The sequence below is a fragment of the Canis lupus genome, chromosome 14, assembly GCF_003254725.2.
Source record: "Canis lupus dingo isolate Sandy chromosome 14, ASM325472v2, whole genome shotgun sequence".
Taxonomy (NCBI): domain Eukaryota; kingdom Metazoa; phylum Chordata; class Mammalia; order Carnivora; family Canidae; genus Canis; species Canis lupus.
In genome coordinates, this window is record NC_064256.1 from 54,921,717 (window position 1) to 54,937,338 (window position 15,622).

The 15,622-nt window shown below is 36.3% G+C and overlaps 1 protein-coding gene across 20 annotated transcripts in view; it reads right to left on the minus strand.

Moving 5' to 3' along the window:
* Positions 1-15,622, minus strand: part of TFEC (transcription factor EC) — a 221,330-nt gene that overhangs the window by 39,441 nt on the left and 166,267 nt on the right. For all 20 annotated transcript variants that reach the window (XM_025464730.3, XM_025464727.3, XM_049093837.1 and 17 more), the window contains one exon: positions 5,148-5,399. In XM_025464730.3, coding sequence (XP_025320515.1) covers positions 5,148-5,399 — 252 coding nt within the window. The remainder of the gene's footprint in view (positions 1-5,147; positions 5,400-15,622) is intronic.

The following is a 15,622-nucleotide window of genomic DNA, read 5'->3' on the forward strand; positions in this document are numbered from 1 at the left end:
TGTGATCCCGGGGTCCTGGCATTGAGTCCTGCATCAGGCTCCTTGTAGGGAGCCTGCTTCTCCCTCTGCCTGTGTCTCTGCCTCTCTCTGTGTGTCTCTCATAAATAAATAAATAAAATCTTGGGTAAAAAAACCTATAAAATCTATACAAAATATAAGAAAAATGAATAAATAGGGGTGCTTGGGTAGCTCAGTTGGTTGAGTGTCCAATTCTTGATTTCTGCTCAGGTCATGATCTCAGGGTTGTGAGATCAAGCCCCATGTGGGGGCTCCCTGCTCAGTGGAGAGTCTACTTTTCTCTTCCTGCCCCCCCCCCATAGGCATATGCACATGTGTGCGCAAGTGCTCTCTTTTTGTCAAATAAATAAATCTTAAAAAAAAAAGAAAAAGAAAAATGAGTGAATAAAAGTAAAAATTCTGTGGCCTAAACAAGAATATAGATAGAGAGATGAGGGAGGGAGGGAGGGAGAGAGGGAGGGGGAGAGAGAGAGAGAGAGAGAGAGAGAGAGAGATACTATAAATCTCAATACAGGGAGATAAGTGAGAACAAGAAGATAAGACCATATTCAGGAAGATTTTTATTTGAGGGTATGACATAGACCTAGTTAAACAATGATATAGATGCAGAAAAATATAACTATGTACCTTAAAAAGTTAGAGCAACAAAAAAATAAAAGAGAGAAAAACTTAACCTGTTCAATGGAGGATAGAAAAAAATGGCAAATAATGAAACATAGGCATTTTAAAACATTAAAAAGGTAATAAATCCTAATGGTAATAACAAGAATGTAAGTGAACTAACATACTACTTCAAGAATCTAGGTATTGTATCATTAATTAAAATAAAAAAAGAGAGAAAGCTGAAAATAAAGTGAAAAGATGTACCACAAATATGACCAAAAGGAAATCACAGTTGCAATGCTATGCCTAATGGCTGTATAAAATTCAAGATAAAATCTTAAAGGAAAAGTAATACCAAATGAACAGAAATTCACGTGCCCTTAAAAATACCTACAGCAACAACTTGTCAGAATTCTACAGAAAAATAAATTAACAATTGTAGTTGAATATTTTAACTCGCCTCTCTCAAAATCATAAATCTGAATTTAGCCTTCTCTTTGCTTATTCTTTAGCCAGGCCTTGAGTCTTGTCATCCTCTAAACCACTCCATTTCTAAAATCCTAAATTCCATGATCTCACTCATCAGAACACAATCTTCCTTGTAGATCCAATCTAGACCCTGTTGCAGATCAAGTAAACCATTTTCAGTTTACGACTCTCTGTCTTTGCCTTATTATCTTTCCAGTCATCCCAAACATCCCAGGTTTCAACCTCTCCACCTCCTGTCAAATGGTTTCTGCCCACCATCCTGTTGAAATTCCTTTTGTTGTTATTTTCCTTGACTGCTTAACAGCCAGATTGAATAGATATGTATCAGCTCTTATTTCAGTAGACTTGGCTGCTACGCTTGAGTGTATAGTTCATTCCCTCCTTCTTTATCCTAATTCTTTCTTTGGCTTCGATGACACCCCGCTGGCTATCTTTTTTATTTTACCTTGACAGTCTCTCCTCTGTGACCACCCCCCCACTTCAATATTGCTGATGGCTCCATCCCATCCTTGGTTCCCTGCTCTCCTGACTTGACTATATTCATGACCTCCAGGAGCTCTCTTTCTCACTTGAGCTTTTAAGTATCTCCCATGTGCTGGCAACTCTCAAATCTCTTTTTCCGGTCTAGATTACTCTCCTCAAGGTGAACTTGGATCTCTAGCTGTTACTGGCATCTCCACATGGTGGTCTCCCACATACCTCAACTCTAACTCTCAGCTGGCCCTCTACCTCCTGGATGCATTCCTCTTCTACATAGAGGACAGAATATTATGGTCAAATCTGATTATGTCACTCCAGCCCCCACAGTTAAACCTTTCAAGGATTTGAAATTGATTGACATGGATTCTGTGATTTGTCTATTGTTGTCATCTCTTGTCACCTTTTGTGCCACCTGCCTCTCTTTTTCTGCTCACCTCATTTTCTGCTGTTCTCCACCTTTATTCTTTTTTTAAAAATTTTTTTTAAGATTTGATCTATTTATTCATGAGAGACACAGGGAGAGAGAGAGAGAGGGAGGCAGAGACACAGGCAGAGACACAAGCAGGCTCCATGCAGGGAGCCCGACGTGGGACTCGATCCCAGGTCTCCAGGATCAGGCCCTGGGCCGAAGATGGCGCTAAACCGCTGAGCCACCTGGGCTGCCCCCTCCACCTTTATTCTTTACTCATGCTCCCTAATCTGTGTAAATGCCCCCACTAGGCACTTTCTCTAAGTCTTACTACGGACATTTCTGAATGAAAACAGCACTTTCATGCTCCTATCTATACCATTATCCTTTCTACATAATATTATAATTATTTGCTTTTTTTTCTCTTCCCCTCAACCTATAGCTTCTAGGAGGTACAGCAGATAAGAAAACAAGAAAATGAATAATTAAGAGATAGTATGTGCTGTGAAGATGCTGTGCTGAATAATACAATTTTTATCCACATGACACAGGTGTTACTATGAGAAGTCCGAGAATAAGTGCTCATCCACACAGGGAACCACTAGTAAAAGCTCCTTAGAGAAGAAACCTGAAATGGATTTTGAAGAGTTAGAATAATCTAGACAAATGGTGGAGACTGAATGAGTAGTTGATAAAGAAAGGACATAAGAAGAGAGAACCTGGTCACTGTGAGAATCACCATATGGCTGAACCCATATGGTTGAAGCACAGAGTGCAATGGGGCAGCTGAATGAGAAGTTGAGTCAGGAGGCCAGGGTTAAACAGGAAGGGTCTTGTGTGCCATGAATACAAATTTTATCCCGGAAAGGCCTAGGCTATAAAAAGTTTCTTTTGATTTTATATTTCACTGTGTCAGAGACCCTTAATCACCACGTTACTCCTAATACCAATTCCCAAATCCTGACTCTAAGGATGCTCTCACAGACTTATTCTGTGGTAGCTATGATTTCTGAGATCTTCTTTGAATTAATAAAATACTCTATGATGTCTCAGGAAGACAAGTGTAGGAGAAAGAAACACCAAAGGATGGCAACAGCCATCATCTCCTGAGCCCCCACTCTGCCTTTGTGTTAGGAACTTTAAAAATGCAAGCATCAAAACAACTCTTCAAGTTGTAGGAATGCTGGGAAGAGAGAGGTTAAAGACTGAGACCATGCAGCTAGTAAGTGGTGGTTCTAACCCCATATGGTCTGACTCTAAAGACTGCACACTTGGTGCTTTGTGACATGGACTCCTAGCATGAATCAAAGAATATTAGGAAATTGCAACAACATAGGATACATCTTAGCTATGAAAGATAACAAGGCTGTGCATGGTGGCAGTATGTGAAAATGTGCACGTGGTAAGTCGACTTCAAAGAGAACTCACACTGATTAAAACAATAACGCGTTGAATAAACTTATGATTAAACAGACATTAATGATAGAAGAAACTATATACACATAGTTGAAAGTATAATGGCTTAAAAAATAGAAAAAAAAGTTCTGTAACCAACGTGCACATTGCCCCTAGAGCTCTGCACCTCTTGGGGCTTTCAGCCCTTCTCAGCAACTCCTTTTGACTAGCACCACCTGAAAGACCACTAAAATCACATCAATTTCCTTTATAATGTAAAAACTATTATAAAAGAAAAGGTAAGCTGTGTGCCTAGGGAATAAAAACATTTACTAAGAAAAACTGAGAACACTGATATAGATATATTCCTTATCTTTTCTTATTTTTTAGAAAACATATTTAATAAGATACATAATAAGATCATTGTCTGGGTTTTGCCTGGAACTGACTGGCATATGCATATCCTTTGGGATTTGTTTTTTCCTTTAGAAATCAATCTTCCACACAATGCAATGAACTTTGGAAAGGTGGTTGTAAGATAAATTGTATGGGTTGAGTTCTAATATTTACTATACAGATGATTTTCATTCTACATATATTTTTATGCTCTTCATAGAGTGAATAGAGAAACTAACTCTACATTCATTTTTTAAAAAATTCTTTATATATCCACCTATTGACAGTTATCAGTAGATAACACATATAGAGATTTATGCTCAGTGTTGGATTTCAATGAGTCCTGTTTTGTGGTTGTTTTACATTTTATTAAACAGTCTACCAGATACTTATTATTCTCCCTTTTCCAGATTAACATAAAATGTGCAAAAAACGAAATCTTCCTCTACCACTTGGCATTCACATAACGGGGTACTGAGCATTACTCTTTGGTGACTGAAGGCTACAAACTTCATAGCTAAAAAGCAGCGACCTGAAATCAGTAATAATCATCAGGAATGTAGATTGGGAGATTAAATGTGGGAGATCATAGGACTGTGGCTCCCTCTGACAAATCAAATGGGAAAAAAAGAAAAGGAAAAGAATAGAAAGCTCAGCTACAAATGTAGTTTTTCTACACTGAAATATTAAAGAAAATCTTCCCCCCAGTTCTGGTAGTTTGCCAATTCAATTCATTTTTCAGTGCTTTTCAAAATTTCATTCACAAGCGGGTCATAGTAAACATAATAAACATACCTTCCATGAAGGTACACATTCTTATTCATTTTGTATCCCTCACACCTTTAAATTCCTGTTATTTAGTAAATGGTAGACAAGTATTTGTTGAAAATAGAAATAAATGAATAATTAACAGTAAGAAATCCAGATATAATTCCATAAAATATTAAGTGCAGTAAGATTTTTTTTATTTTAGAGCGCATATTGACTGCTATTTAAACAACTTCTTCCTGTTTTATTTTAATGTGTATTTAAGATAATATAACTATTGATAAACATTTATCTAAATATTCCAGAAAATCTTTACGAAGCTAAATCTTCCTAACATAAATTACTGTTAGAGCCGATTTTGATTCACATTGAGATACAACTGAAATGAGGTATTAAGAAATGAGTTGTTATATTTCATTATATATTGTAATTAATATGTGCATAACTAATTATTATAAGTGAGTACATTAAGACACCCTTTTTGTTAAATGCATTTGCATTTGGAACGTTTACTATAAAATGTAGACTTTAATTTCTTTAAATTTTTAAAAACTGATTATATATTTTCATAAGTAGCTATTAGACATACATGCCATTCCACATTGTCATCTTCTTTCCCAACACTTAGTAACTTGGTGAGTGGATTTCCAGTAAGGCCAGTGTCACTCTCAGGAGACTGGTGTCCATGCTGTACCAGAAGCGCACTATTTGGTGTTGGAGGGTGTGACCGTTTAAGAGTCTGGTTGACAATCTGGTAGTCAAGGGTCATGAAGGGTTTTACTTGTTGTCTTTGGACTTTCTGTAGCTGGGACTTCGTAGGACTTTCCAGATGTGCTGAGACCTACAAAATAAAACCGAACAAATATCATGTGTAGTATCATCTGGTGAATCAGAGTTACATTTTCAAGAATTGAATTATGACAATAGACACACAACATCCACTTCGTTCAGATTTATGGTTTATGCTTCTGTCATAATTTGCATAAGATATTAATAGATGATAGTTTTTTTTAAAGATTTCATTTATTTATTTATGAGAGACACACATGAGAGAGAGGCAAAGACACAGGCAGAGGGAGAAGCAGGCTCCATGCAGGGAGCCTGACGTGGGACTCGATCAGAGGTCTCCAGGATCAAGCCCTGGGCTGAAGGCAACGCTAAACTGCTGAGCCACCCGGGCTGCCCTAGATGATAGTTTTAAGAGGTAATTTAAACTTACTAAAATATTTTCAATGCTAATCAAGTTTTTAAGAATAGCTCTCAAAATAACATGTAACTGAACTAAAATTTGGAATAAATATGTAAGTAGCAATACTTTTTGAGGTTCCAGAAAAGGAAGTCTAAAATAACACAAGGAAAATATAGCTGACTCACTACTGTTAGTAATTTTCATATACTTTATATTTCTTGGATTTTTGTATATTATATATAAATATTCCATGGGACATAATCACAACTATTTTTATTAAATATTTTAAAAATTATCCATGATGGAGCAGAAACTAGAAATATATATACTAAGTATGAAGTATGATGCTTTATGGGTAGTGAAAATCTAAGTGATTTTTTTTCCATACTTTTTGAAATTTCTGTGCTAGACTTATTTTTATTTTTATTGGTTTAAAGATGTATTTATTTATTTGAGAGAGAGAAAGACAAAGAAAGAAAGCACCAGCAGGAGAAGGGGCCGATAGAGAGGGAGAGGGAGACAATCTCAAGCAGATTCCCTGCAGAGCGTGGGCCCACTTGGGGCTCAATCCCAGGGCGCTGAGATCATGATGTGAGCTGAAATCAAGAGTCAGATGCTTAACTGACTGAGCCACCCAGGCATTCCCTATTTTTATTTTTAAAAATCTTATTTTTAAAAGCACCTGGCTTGATCTTTTTTAAAAAACATTTTATTTATTTATTCATGAGAGACACACAGAGAGGCAGAGACACAGGCAGAGGGAGAAGCAGGCTCCCTGCAGGGAGCCAGATGTAGGACTCGATCCCGGGATCCCAGGATCACGCCCTAAGCCAAAGGCAGACACTCAACCATGGAGCCACCCAGGTGCCCCACCTGGCTTGATCTTAATCTCAGGGTTGTAAGTTTGAGCCCCGTGGTGGGTGGAGAGATTACATAAATAAATTCGTAAATAAATAAATAATCTTACTTTTAAACCTTTCCATCTTCTCACTTAATAATAATTGTGTAGACCATTATGAATTGAAGGAAGCATTCAGAGAAAAATCTGGCTGGTGCCATGTGCCAACTGGACAACTGTCCAGTAGTCTGAAATCCCTTTTAAAAACAAGCCTTAAAATTCTGGTTAGTTATCACAGTTAGCAATATAACATCAATTGCATAAGTGCAATTTTAAGTATGTCAAGCTTTTCCTTTAAAAGACTCTGAAGGTAGTTTTGCCTGCCAGTCCTCTTAATATTTACTATGCTGTGATGTGGCTTCTAATACATTTTCCTCAAGTGGCCTATATATAAACCTATTAAATATTTCCCTCATGTTAAACAATAGTAAAGATTGCTGTACAGTGCTTATTTTTCCTTTTATTCAGCTACACAAACTACTCCTTAAATCCCTTAACATGCATTAGCCCAGATAAATAGCCTTTACAAAGTATTTTGCATTTAAATTAGCTGGTTTGGGGTACAATATTGTAGTAGTTACTTTAGTTTAATTCTGTTATGCTGACATTTTTAGCATTATTTTAATTGTACTACCATAAAATAATTTTTCAGTCATATAAAAAAGATTAAGATTGGTAATAAAGATTACACATATTACTAATTATATTGCTATGAGCTTTAAAGCTGTAAAATAACATTTCATTAAAATGCCAGTGATAATTTTTTTTAGGGTAGCTATTTAGAATATCTTACAGTTTTAGTTAATCCTTCTTAATCTGTATACATTTACAAAATGTACATTATAAATAGTGTCTTTGGATTTACGAATCACACAATGTAATTGAAGACTAAAGAACATTGTATCCCTACAAATGAAAAATACCTCTTGTTCTAAGAAAAGTATGTTGAATCAGAATTTACAACATTCATTAACTAATTCATTTTTTACTTTTCATCCATTGACTCTAAGAGCCTTCATTAGAGTACTTATTGCATTTGCTGTTACACCAAGAGTACAAGAGGAGTCGTAAATGTGATCCCAGGGCTCTACAGGCTTACGATCTAGTTGGACAGTATTAATATCAACTACAGTAAAAGCAATAATGATAATAATAATTTGCAACAGGTAGGCACTGTACTAAGATATTTACATTATTTCATTTACTTTTTGTTACAACCTTAGGAGGGAAGTATCATTTAATCCCTACTGTACTATGTAGATGAAGCCACAGAGACAGAGAGGTTTAATAACATGCCTCTCATCACTCTGCTAGCAAGGGATAGAGCTGCAATGCAAGAGGCTGCCTTCCTAAACACTACGCAATAATTGCTCTTGAGAAAGTAGTTGAAATGACTGGAGAGCAAAGGAAAAGCTCAGTGGTGTATACAATGAATTAAAAATGCCACAAAGGAATGCCCAGGTGGCTCAGTCAGGTAAGTGTCTGCATTCAGTTCTGGTCATGATCCCAGGGTCCTGAGATGGAGCTCTACATTGGGCTCCCTTGCTTAGCAGGGAGTCTGCTTCCATCTGCCCCTCCACTCCGCTGCCTCTCTCTCTCTCTCTCTCTCTCTCTCTCTCTCTCTCTCTCTCCCTCTCTTAAATAATAAAATAAAATCTTAAAAAAATAATTAAAAAATAAAAATGCCACAAAAAGCAGTTGATTTTAAAAACACAATTATAAGAGAAAGTGGTTATAAATTGGGTGTTGGAAGGAAATGGTCCTGCACAGGGGCAAAGGGAAGGAAATGTCAAATGCAAAAAAATCAAAGAAAACAAGAAAGAAGACAAGAAGCTGTGAGATGCTCACAAATGTTAGTTGCAAAAAAGAACTCAAATGAATCCATTTCCTTCCTCAGAGCAAGACTACCATCTCCTCTGTAGGCCACTGTATACAGAGAGAGAGTAAAGTATAAAATAGGATCATCTCTAATTTTGCCTAAATTAGTGAGGTCTTCTATAGAGAATTACAATGGGTGAGGACCATCTGGGATGCCATCTATGGAACATCTGTAGAGTAAGCATAAGGGACTAGAAGCTTAGTGGAGCAGGGAAAGATTCAATGGAATGTGCAAAAACTACTCCCCAGAAAACCTCCATCTTTTCCAGTCAGGAACTGATATCAGAACAACGAGACAATGGAGCGTAAATCAGCAGCCAAACCATGTGTGGCCTACTTTAAAATACTTTTAAATTGTCTGGCATCTGCAGACATAACCATTAAACTATTGGATTTGTCTTATGGAGGTCCCAGGATTTTGTGAGATGAAGTAGATGAAATGACAGGTTGCCATTGTTCATTTATCCACTTATTTAAGAGATGTTTTTTGAGTGCCAAGTGTATGTGCACTAAAGGCAGAAGGGAAATAACCATGGTGCCTGCCTTCATAGAGTTGCAGCCTCATCAGAGATTAGAAAGGGAAGAAAAATATGAGCCCTGTAAGGGAAAGGACTGTGATTCTCTTGCTGACTGTTTTACTGCCATACATCTCGCACACAACCCAGAGGAGGGCACAAAGCAAGTGACTAAAAATGTGTTCACATATGTTCAATGAATGACCGAATGAGTCATTGAAGTAATTGAAGTACAGCGTTTGAATAACTATGGTGACCACCATAGTTTTGGAGAGCTTTGGGAATCTACTAGAAGAGTTGGTAAGCCATAACCAGAATATCAAAGTCTTCGCCTAGAAAGCTGGAGCAGTTGTCAACTATGATTTGGTGCACTGGACTGTCAGAGATTGAGACCATCTAAATGTAACGAAATTTTGCTTATAAAAACAAGTAAAAAAACAAATAGAACTCAGTACTACGCTTGAACAGTATCACTCTGATATGCTGCTATTTCAAACTAAACATAATGAGGGGCATGTTAAGTCTAAGGTTCTGTCTATATGCAGAAATCTGTTGTATCGCACTTAAAAGAATGCATTTACTCATAATCTCCCTTATTTTCTAAAACATTATAAATAAATATAAAGTGCGAATGTGGTAAGAGATATTCATACCAGGAAATGTAGGCTGAAGATTAATATTTCAACTGAGCATAGAAATTTACCCATGAGCATCCTGGCAGCCAAGGAAAAAGTAAATTTAATATATATATATATAAAATATATATATAAATAATAAATAAATATATATATAAATTTACTTTTTTATATATATATAAATATTATACATATATTATATATATGGTGGAACCTTGTGATATTGTAGATATTTGAGTATTTTTGATCTATAAAGTATCAATTCCCTATGGCTCAACCTAATATATATTTCCTATTAAGTAATTAGATCGTATCAGTTCTGAGGAAAGACAAATATTTTTACAAATACTATCTGAGGATTCACAAACTGGGTTTTTTTCATGGAGGACTTGAACAAAATCCCGATAACAGTTTTTATAAAATAAGCCATGAAATTTTCCATCTCCCGTATCTAAAAAAAAAAAAAAAAATTACTGTCTTAAGTTGGGTTACCCAGGAAATATACTCTGAAGCTTGCCTGGAGAAGGTTTGTTGGGGGTAGGGGGTGACTTCAGAACCTGAGTCAGGGTAGGGTGAAGAAAGAGGCAGGCAGACGGAATAGTGGCTCAGTTGTGAAGGGGATCATCTAGGCAATGCATCATAACATCCACTACGTTTATTTCTGATGAAAGGCCCAAAGCATGATATGAATCAGCTCCAGTGAAAAGCCCAAATACATAACCTTGTGCCAATCTGGACCCTTAGATAGTATTCACGGTCTCCAGAGCAATTTGCACTGCAGATACACTAATCCAGATTCACTAATCCAGAGGATCACTTGGGAAGATCATCACCCCAACAGCAACTGACTCAAACTAACCTTTAGATAGAGATTATGACATTAAAAAAAAAATTCCATTATCTGGAGTTAAAAAAAATGAAAACCTTAGCTTAAAAAGTCGAATTATTATTTAATGTTTCAAATGTAGTTTAGATTCCCATGTTCTTATAAAGGGATGTGGTCTCTTAAGAAATTGGAAATAATGTATTAGGGAGCTATAGAAAATGTTTAGATCCACTAATAAGTGAACTAGGGCAATGTGGCTTAATGAGTAAACTTTTTTAAAAAAATTATAATCACACAAACTCCTGCAAATACAATAAGCTAAAGGGAAGGAGTTGGTCAGGAAGCAAAAAATGCATTCTTCTGGTTGCAGGAAACAATGATTTGGGGAAATTCACTACAAATGCAAAATATATGTATCTGCGGATCCCCCCCCCCTTTTTCCATTTATTTTTAGACTAGAACAGATGCAGGAATCCTGACTATTGAGAGAACTGATGAAGGTCCAGGACAAAGTAGCCAAATGTCATAGTAAAAAGTCAGCTATCATTCTCTGACTATAGCAGGTGAAATAAGAGGAACTATTTAGGGTAACTGATGTCTGATAATTTTTTTTTAAGTCTCAGAATTTCGATCAGGTTTGAGAGGGTTCAACTTTACACATCAGCAAAGATTCTGTTAGAAATTAATTAAGATTAACAAAATGTCATTAAATGACCCTATTTGCATTTGGGTATAAGATCTCCTGAGAGGTGGAAGACTGTGGAGTAATGTGGGCCAGCCACGCAGTGCTGGCTAGAAGGACTCTCTATGCCCCCACGTGGAGTCATTCTTATTTTCACACAGTGGCTTTCAAATTATGCTCTTAGATACATGAGTTCATTCCTCCAATTTACTTTTCAGTGTTCTACACTGTAGTCTTTTGACCTAGTTCTTGTATGGGTTTCATATCCCATCCAGTGGATAACAACAGAGAGAGTATATTGTACAAAGAAATTTTAGAAGCAAGTAGGTAGTTGCACCAAAAAATCTTTGAAGGACTCCACAAACCCTGTGATTCTCCATCTATAAGATTGCCTGCTTGTATCATATCTCCTTAATACTGCTGTACATCACATAAATACTTATAAACATGATTCGCGCGCGCACACACACACACACACACACACACACATATATAAGCTTCTTTTAAAATGTTATCTTTTTATAGAGAAACCATAAGATGATGATAAAAGCCCTCAGCTAATTCTTTCAACATTTGCTGAGAGTTTAACATTTAATGAGAGTTTGCTCTTTGTGAAAGCCGTCCCAAGGGAAAGTCATTCCTCTCTAGAAAGCAGGGCTATGACCCACATGTCACTATCCACCTGGAGACCACTTATCTAAGCTGAGGGCACAGGACCTGGGAGGAGATAAAACACCTTCTGGGTACTGGCCTTTGGAAACTCAAAACTAAAAAGTGATGGCAAACATCACATAAGCAATTATCTCAATAACAAGACTTTTTATCACCATTAATTTGACTAGCCCGACGAATCAATCAAGCAAACACGGGCACCTACCTAACAAGCATGTTTAGACGATCTGCAAGAACAGAAACAGAAATATATTCAGCAAGAAATAGATTTATAACAAATACAGCACCTCATGATAGTAAATAAAAACATCTACACTGTTGTCAAACACACACACACACAGACATCTGCATGCGTGTACACACTCACACCCCTATGAGAAAGCAAGACAGGCAATCCCATTCACTACAGCATGACAGTCCTTATTTAATTTTGTTAATTTTGCATTAAACTTGAATTTAATAAATGAAGTAAAAGCTTGGACTTCACAAGTGAGTAATAGGTGACTATTCATTATATTCCTAGCATCAGAGGTATATAAGAAGAAATCTATTTTGGGGGGCTTATGAATCTACTACCTCTAGGTACCTACTCATAAAAGCCACACGACATTTGTTAATGCTATGTAGTAAAGATTAATAACTCATTTCTTCAAATCTTACTTTCCTTGCAGCAGTCTTTGGATATGATATACCCATAAATCTCATCTTGACTAAACCTAAAATTATACAGTCGAGCTTGTCTGATTGAGATATAACTACTGAACAAAGTAGGGCCCGGTTCATCAAAAGTTTTACTTAGATTTCTGAATAACTGTCAGTATATTTCAGCTGAGTATTATATAATCCAAAGCTATTTAGTGGATAATAATGTAAAATGTGATTGTAACATATTCCTTCAGTCCCAATCATTTGAATTTGGATAATTCCAACGGTATGTCTTTGAAGAGAGACCCACACTTAAAAAACTTTAAAGAGGCATGAATATTATTAAGCAGAGTTTTTTTTTTAATTCAGTAGTGTTCTAGCAGCAAAAATGCTTGCACTCCAAGAGCACTCATATTTACATTATAATGTCTAAGCTTCCCTTACAATTCAGTCTAGCTCCATCTATGCTTGCATTGATTTGTTTTATTGATAATAGCATCTCAGGAAAATTGCCATATTATACCTTTAAAAGAATTAGAACAAATATCAGCAATAATTGTGATTTACTTATTCCGATTTGTTTTTTAAGAGCATGTGTACTTGGAATTTTTGAGCCATAAACATCAATTAAGAATCACATCAGAGGGACATCTGGGTGGCTCAGTGGGTGAGCATCTGCCTTTGGCTCAGGGCGTGATCCCGGGGTCCTTGGATGGAGTCCTGATTGGTCTCCCCGCAGGGAGCCTACTTCTCCCTCTGCCTATATCTCTGCATCTCTCTCTGTATCTCTCACAAATAAATAAATAAAGTCTTAAAAAAAAAAACCCAAAAAGAATCACACCAGAGACTGACCACCTCATGTTGGGTTTAAAACAACACAACAGGCCAAGCACACACTAAAGTCAACTGGCAACATCATCAATGACCAAAATAAGTTAATATGAAACATAGAGATAACTTGAGCCACAATACTTTACATTGACCCTGTGCTCACAGGCTTAGCATTCATTGATTGTACAAATATTTTTGAGTCCTATGACACATCAGATTTTATGCTACTGTAATAAGTTCTGGGGATATAATTCTGAACAAAAGAGAAACAACCCAGTCTTCGAAGGGTTCACAGTCTATTAAGAGAGATAAAAAAACTAAACAAAAAATTGTAATACAGTGTGATAAATTTTGCAAAAGTACAAGGTATCACAAAAGCAAGCAGACAGACTGAGATGAACATGCATGCCTCTATACAGTAGCCATTACGTGGGTGGGTAACGTGGTACATAGTCCCTCTCCTCACGCAGCTAATGGACAAACAGAAGAGACAGAATTTTGTCAAACACAAATGACTGTAAATTCTCTGGTGCTATAAGAATAGGAAGGAGAGATAAACAGGACTATGAGCATGTGGACAGAAATTATCCAGACTGAAGGTAGGATTGGTTTACCTGAGAAAGGGATGGTAGTGCTGGATCTGGAAGATGAAAAAGAAGTACCTGGAGCAAGAGTATAGAGAAAACATTCCAGGGAGATGGAACAGGATGTGCAAAGACCTTGATGGGAGGAAGCAAGATGAGGAAAGTGCTTGAGAGGACGAAAGGACTAGAGCAGTAGGGCCAGTCCATGCAATGCTTTTAAGTGTATAAATGTCTTATTTTCTTTACTACAAGGAAGAGGACACAAGTAGTTCAGCCAGATGAGTTCTAGCGGGGTAAAAGGAGAGTCTAGGAAAGAAAAATGGGTTATGGAACTAGGACCATAAGAGTGAAGTAATCATATGGAAACCAAGTAGCTGGGTTTCAGAGATGTCTAGAATGGATTAAGAAATGGCACTGGAGTTTCTGGCTTAAGTGACTGAATGGACAGTGATGCCCTTCACAGAGAAGACTGGGGTTTTGGGAGGTACCGAGAATCATAGTTTGGTTTTGAATCCACTGAGTTTGTGATGTTTTGAAAGTGTCCAAGGGAGTAGGTGAAGTAGGCTGCTAGATATGGAACTCAGTAGCAAAGTATGGACTGTGGATAAAAACTAACTTGGCGTTTACACTTAGACGGTAACTGGTGAGATGATTTTTAGATTATGTATAGAATTAGGAAGATGAGGGGACCTAGAACTGAACATGGTCGACTCCCAAGCTCTAATTACACATCAAGCATCAATTCTGATTCTAAACTCTATTTTTATCTCAGGTCCTATTGATTTTTTTTTTTTACACATTTTGCAAAATGTTCACTTGAGGTTTTTATGTGTTACACAGTGGAGTAAATCCTCCTTAATTCAATAATTACTAGTTTGTTCTATTTCCAAAGCTATACAATCAACCCTTTGATATAGATACAGACTTACTTTCCTAATCCAATTGCATTACAACTCTCATTATCAGTCCTTAACCTTTTAACTGCAATTCCAAAATCCATAAAGCTCTGAAATCAGAAGTTGTTTTTTCTTTTTCTTTTTTTTTTTTTTAAGTCTGGTGATATTTGGTGGCAAAAATCAAATCTGAAATAAAGACTATTTATAATCTTTATCTCACTTATAATAGATATTCATAGACATTGCTGTGGATATATTAATATGTTTGAGTATGGGATGCAGTCTTGGGTCCCTCTATATGTACCACATTATCTTTTAATTCCTGAAATGCTGAGAACTCTAAAACACATCTAGCCCTAGGTTTTTGGATAATAGATTTTGTACTTTATTTTGTTTGTACATTATTTTGTTTATTGAGTGAAAAGTCTGTAGAAAGAACTATGCTATATGCTTTGCATAAATAATAAATAAATAATATTTAATCTTACAATATCATACATTAGATTATTTAATCTTACAATATCATAAATTAGTTTTTAAAACTTCAGCACTCTATTTAACTCCATTTTATTTTCCAAAATTATAATGCATCAAAAATTAAAATCCAAACTGAGCAATATGTTATCTCTTGGGGAAGTAGTGACATGAGGCAATGTCCTTTCTGATTCAACAGACCAACTGAATAAAAGAAAGATGTGTTTTTCCTTTAACATGAAGGAGTGGTTCAGGTGTAGCATTATATTTTAATATTAGACATATTTGTATGTAGTGCTATTAGCTGTGTTTAACTGAGTAAAACTATTCTCTGAAACT